Source organism: Mizuhopecten yessoensis, unplaced genomic scaffold (assembly GCF_002113885.1).
Source record: "Mizuhopecten yessoensis strain PY_sf001 unplaced genomic scaffold, ASM211388v2 scaffold716311, whole genome shotgun sequence".
NCBI classification, from domain to species: Eukaryota; Metazoa; Mollusca; class Bivalvia; order Pectinida; family Pectinidae; genus Mizuhopecten; species Mizuhopecten yessoensis.
Genome location: NW_018480053.1, coordinates 602,552 through 608,551, shown reverse-complemented (window position 1 = coordinate 608,551; position 6,000 = coordinate 602,552). Strand labels below are relative to the sequence as shown.

The following is a 6,000-nucleotide window of genomic DNA, read 5'->3' as shown; positions in this document are numbered from 1 at the left end:
CACCTTAAGACCCTTCTATCTATGAAGAGTATTTGATTCTACCATATCTTGATCTTGAGAAGAAGATTTTTGAAATTTTAGTCAATTTTACCCTTTTTGGCCCCGCCCCCCAGGCCCCCTGGGGGCTGGGGACCATATAATTCACAATTTTAGTTGACCTTTGGCCATGGAAGGTTTCTTCAAAATTTCATTGAAATTGGTTTAGGGGTTTTGGAGAAGAAGTCGAAAATGTAAATTGTTTATGGACGCACGACGGACGACGACGGACAAAAGGCGATCGCAATAGGTCACTTGAGACTTTGTCTCAGGTGACCTAAAAAGCTAGAAACTTGTTTTAATGAACAAAAACATATGTCTCCCCTTATTAGGCAATAGACAAACTTCGGTATAGAAAATTAACAATGGGGCACGAGACCCAAATTTAGAATGCAACACTCCTGCTTCCCGAGATACATAACTATAGCAATCTTGGTAAATGTATGTAAAATAACATGGAAGTTATGCTGTGGACAAACTTCCGTATTAAAAATAAACAAAGGGCCATAACTCTGTATATAAAAAGGCATGAGACCTAATTCCAGTGCACTGCACACTTTCTGTTGGTGATGCAGGTATGCTTTAATTTTAATTACGATATCTTTAACAGTTTAGAAGTTATGCTGTGGACAAACTTTGATATAAAAAATAAACAATGGGCCATTACTCTGTATAAAAAGGGGCACAAGACCCGATTTTAGTGCGAGATATTCCGCCTTCCCAAGATACATAAATATGGTAAGTTTGGTCAATGTAGGTGACACAACATGGAACTTATGCTCCGGTCAAACTTCGGTATTGAAATTAAAAAAGGGCCATAACTCTGTATAGAGTGGGGCATGAGACCTTCTGTGGGTGATGCATGCACACCTAAAGTTTCATCAAGATATCTTTAACGGTTTAAAAGTTATGGCACAGACAAGTTGCAATTAGAAGAACCAGTAGAACCAGTTCTAATACAATATGTCTCCCTTCATTCGAAGGGGAGACATAATAACAGCCCTGATTTGAAACTCTTCTTCAAGAGTTTAACTATTGCAGTGGCATACTGTAAGGATTTTAGGACCCCAACAATGCAAACTCCTGTCGGTCTCGAGTTCAAACCAAATTTCATGTTCTAATCGCCAGTATAGCCACTCAAAACAACGTACCATCCCCTAAATTAATTATGAATCATTTACTATACGCTGATTTTCAAATGTCAATTGCCGATCAAGAAAATTCAAATATCAGAACATTTGGCACTCTTTCACATTTCATTGTGAAATCATCTTTTGGCATTTTAAATGGACACCATGTTGGCTCAGTTTAACATATCTCATATTGCTTCTGATGTTATTTATAGTTTTCTTCTTTAACATCAATTGATGTGCAAATGATTTTACCACTTGATCAACTAAACCAACATGGAATCCATATTATTTTCATATTGAAGACATTTTTTTCCATGATACTTTGAGTTTTCGAAATCGCCCATTGATGACAAAGCAAATAAGAATATAATCAAATTCACAGCTGTAAAATAAGCTTAATAATATCACAAACAATGCTAGTGTATCTATAACAGATCATGATGCAACAGATTTTTTATGGCGTCCACTTTTCCTGGTAGCAGGCCCCTTTTTACCCGTAGTTTTTTCTTTTCTCAGAGTGGTGATACTGTCTTCTGGAGCATTTTCCTGGCTCCCTTCCTCAACCTGGGACAGTCTACTTCTTTGTGAATCTACTGGTGCCTAGAAGAAATAAACAAATATTCATAAATGAAGAATTCAATTACGCCAAAACAGTTGGAAGTGTGGAATCGACACACAGGTTTTACTAAGAAAATACAACTATCATCGATACTGAAGTGCAACATTTCGATGAAATGTGATAAAAATCAAAGAAAATCACGAAATATGTTTTTGTGAGCACAAGCAGATGTCTTCTCTTATAAGCCAAATGCATATTTGTATACGCCTGTCCCTGCTTAACATTCAGCATTTAGGGGAATGGCAAAAACTCGTTCACCTGTTATCAATATAATGTGACTGGGCGGAATGCTGTGCTGGGTGCCTTTTGTATGGTATTTCAGTGAGATGGCACTATGAAGTCGGCATTAGATCCGCGCTATCACAAGGAGGCAAGCACACCAACATACCCTGTCTCCTGCATACACAAACGCAAGCACGCATGCACTACACACATGAAGGCACGTCCCTTAATAACCTTAGCTGTTAATAGGACATTAAACAAAATTAAAAACAAACCATGCCAACCAATCTGATAAACATCGATCTGATGCATTACTGTAACTTAATATATGAAAATGTGAAAGAAAAAAAAGTTTGTACTGGAATTAAGTAAAATGAGAGAAAATATATTTAACTTGATCAACATAATCTGAATGAATAAATGTATTTTCTATATCCTTTATGACCTTTAAAAGGATGACTTTCATATGATTGTCTCCGTTTGTATAAATATCGAACCAGGAAAATAGAAATTGAAATTGCCACTTTTCACCAATAACCGAGTCATCTAATTACACTATGGTCACCAAAGATATTTCCATTGTTCATCAATTACTGGCAGATTTCACTATCTGACAAAGTGTAAATACTGACAAAGTCTCATCAGAATCCTATCATTATAGTTTTACTCAGTTTTTGTGCAGAAACTGTTGACCAATGAGATAGCGGTATGCTAATAAATTATGTGCAGGTTTTACTCACATTTAAGCTTAACCTTCATCATTGTATATATTTTTTTAGCAAGTTTCAACAGACTAAGTTATGGTTTTGTTTGTTTTTATAGGGTTCAACATCCTACATATGTATAAACAATCATGGGCATTTATGGACATGCCTCCATGCATGTGTGCTAGTGGCATACTTTTTTTCCTGCAGAACCAATCAGAGCACTATAAACTTATTAATTATGCACAGATTTTGTTCAACTTAAAACTAAGCCCCAGCAAGTTTTATTGAGGAAAGTTAAGTTTGCAAATTGACCAACCAGTGCACAGTATGCCAATTAGTTATGTGCTGATTACTTAGCCTCAGTCTTTGTATAATGTACATGTATGTAAATACAAATAACTGCAGTTTAACAGATATGCTAACCATATAACTGGCTGTTCAAATGAAGATCAAATCTGTATGATTCCAGTGTGTGTGTGTGTGTGTGTNGGGGGGGGGGGGGGGGGGGGGGGGGGGGCATGCTGCAGATATACTGCCTAAAGGTTTCATCAATATACACGTAGCTTGAACAATTCAAAGTTTCAGCATTATTACCGAATTGCTTGCACTTGTTTGACGTTTGATCGTAAAGTGGAAAACAGGGTTTAAAACCTAAATACAGTGAACTGCACTTTCTGTGGGTAATGCAGATACACTTCACCAAAATATCTTCCAACACTGTAGAATATACAGCCTGGACAAGATTTCACTAAACATTTTGCAGATATTTGACCTTTGATCTAAAGTCTATATTATAGAATTTTTCACTCGAATTGGCACACAAAAGGGGATACATTATTATTATGCTGATACTTACCGGAGAGTGCACATTCCACTTCCTTGGTTTTGGAAGACTAAATATAAAAATATACAACTATAATTAAGATATGGGTCTTACATTTCAAGACTGACTAGTTCATTTGTCAAGCTATGATGAATTGAGCAATTTGTATTGTGTACCTGTACAATGATGTGACAAAATTGTAAATATTATTACTTGCTTGACTAGGAGACATTTCACCTTCTAATAAAGAGTGTATATACACTATATGAAATAGGTTGCTGACTGGGCGTAGATCAAGCCCCCTCTCCCACTTCCTTCGGTGTTTGGTCATACAGATGACTTACTGGTGTCCCTCCCCTCTCATCTCTGTTCATGTTTTGAATCTTACTAATTTTTAATACTTCATTAATATGTCTAGCTCCAAACTGATAAATCTAATTAAAAACTTATATGATAGTGTTATACATTGCATAACAGGTAAAATAGAAAATATTTTCCAATCCATGTCAGAATTAGAAATGGCCTGTTATTTTTAATCCAGTACAATTGGTCCAACATATTACTGCTTTATATAAACTTACGGTTTGTCTGGCGAAAACATGAAGATTATATCCTCGGCCACCTTCCCTTTACCACGACCTTTGGGTGGGGTCATTGGTGTGACTACAGAAAACAAAAACAAGTGCAATCAATGCTTGTGAAGCTCACCAGCAGACATCCTAACAAAATGCTCCTTTTAAAAATAATGTAGTAGGTCACATTTTGGACCGACATGAACTGTCAAGAGTAACACACACACACACACACACACACACCCCTCGTAGTGAACACTTCTGACATATATCTTCATCACTGTAGAACTGTACAAGTAGGTGGCAAAAAAACTACTAAAGATCTACCTGTATCATTGTCTATGTAGACCTGTGTATAGATAAGGAGGTTGGAATCAGTAATTGGGATATAAAGACCTACCTGTATCGTCGTCACTATAGACCCGTATAGGTAGGGAAGTTGGGATCGGTGATGGAGGTATCATTGTCATGTTCTGTTCCATATTATAGAATGTAATGTTGTTCAGCACACCTGGGAATATCAACAGAAAAAAACTTAGCGGTAAGGTAAAATAATTCCCTGTTCTCTAATATTACCTCACAACTTTGTGAGGAAACTGTCTTTTTCTTTCCTTTTTCTGCTCCTGTATGGCACAATATATGTGTCCTTGCTATTTGGCTCAGCAGCCTTTAGAGAGAGAAAAAATAAAAAAAATACCTCACTCAATTTTGAATTAACCTTACCATAGTTTTCAAACTAAATAATCACAATATAATCATCATGTTTAATCAACTCTGTTAGGAATTCAGCAGTTTATCTGTGAAAAAGAGGGATTTTAAGTCATTACCTTATCAAGTGAATGATCAACCATTATTAAATATGTAATTACACTACAAAAATATAATATGAAAGAATGTGATCATCTGTAACCCCCCCACGTTTGTTGCTATCAAACCCTGTTTTTGCTTGTACAGTACATTAAATACTCTTTAAATAAGAAATTGACTTGACAGCACTATAATAATATAACAAGGCATCACAAGTGATACAAATCCCCTCGCATTCACATATTGTGTGTCATATGTATGAGGAACGGAATAGAAAAGTCAATGATGTAACAGTAACTGATCTAGCGACTGCATCTCTTGAAGGTATTGTCATACCAAACACTTGTATCAATTTTCATGAAATTCTGTTGAGGAATGCAGTCGCTAGAGCGATGACAAAGTTTTTCTAAAAATAATAACAGTGACCTTGACCTTCAATGCAGTAACTCGCAACGCGAACTTGTTCAAGGTATTGTCATACCAAACACTTGTGTGAAGTTTAATGAAATTAAGTTAAGTAATTAAGTCGCTAGAGCGATGACAAAGTTTTTCTTAAAATAGTAAAGTGACCTTGACTTTCAACGCAGTTACCCGAAATGTGAACTTGTTTAAGGTATTGTCATACCAAACACTTGTGTGAAGTTTAATGAAATTAAGTTAAGTAATGAAGTTGCTAGAGCGATGACAAAGTTTTTCTTAAAATAGTAAAGTGACCTTGACTTTCAACGCAGTTACCCGAAATGTGAACTTGTTTAAGGTATTGTCATACCAAACACTTGTGTGAAGTTTAATGAAATTAAGTTAAGTAATGAAGTTGCTAGAGCGATGACAAAGTTTTTCTTAAAATAGTAAAGTGACCTTGACTTTCAACGCAGTTACCCGAAATGTGAACTTGTTTAAGGTATTGTCATACCAAACACTTGTGTGAAGTTTAATGAAATTAAGTTAAGTAATGAAGTCGCTAGAGCGATGACAAAGTTTTTCTTAAAATAGTAACAGTGACCTTGACCTTCAACGCAGAACTTTCGTTGCAAGGGGATAATAGTTGTCCTTTTAAGGATCCCTGTCATACTGCTCTGCA

The 6,000-nt window shown here is 35.9% G+C and overlaps 1 protein-coding gene across 2 annotated transcripts in view; it reads right to left on the bottom strand.

Moving 5' to 3' along the window:
- Positions 1-880: 880 nt before the first annotated feature.
- The window catches only part of LOC110442923 (condensin-2 complex subunit D3-like), a 54,463-nt gene continuing 49,343 nt past the window's right edge, over positions 881-6,000 (bottom strand). For both annotated transcript variants that reach the window (XM_021486816.1, XM_021486817.1), the window contains 4 exons: positions 4,513-4,623; positions 4,122-4,203; positions 3,574-3,610; positions 881-1,769 (listed from right to left, as the gene is read on the bottom strand). In XM_021486816.1, coding sequence (XP_021342491.1) covers positions 1,605-1,769; positions 3,574-3,610; positions 4,122-4,203; positions 4,513-4,623 — 395 coding nt within the window. In that variant the 3' untranslated portion in view covers positions 881-1,604. The remainder of the gene's footprint in view (positions 1,770-3,573; positions 3,611-4,121; positions 4,204-4,512; positions 4,624-6,000) is intronic.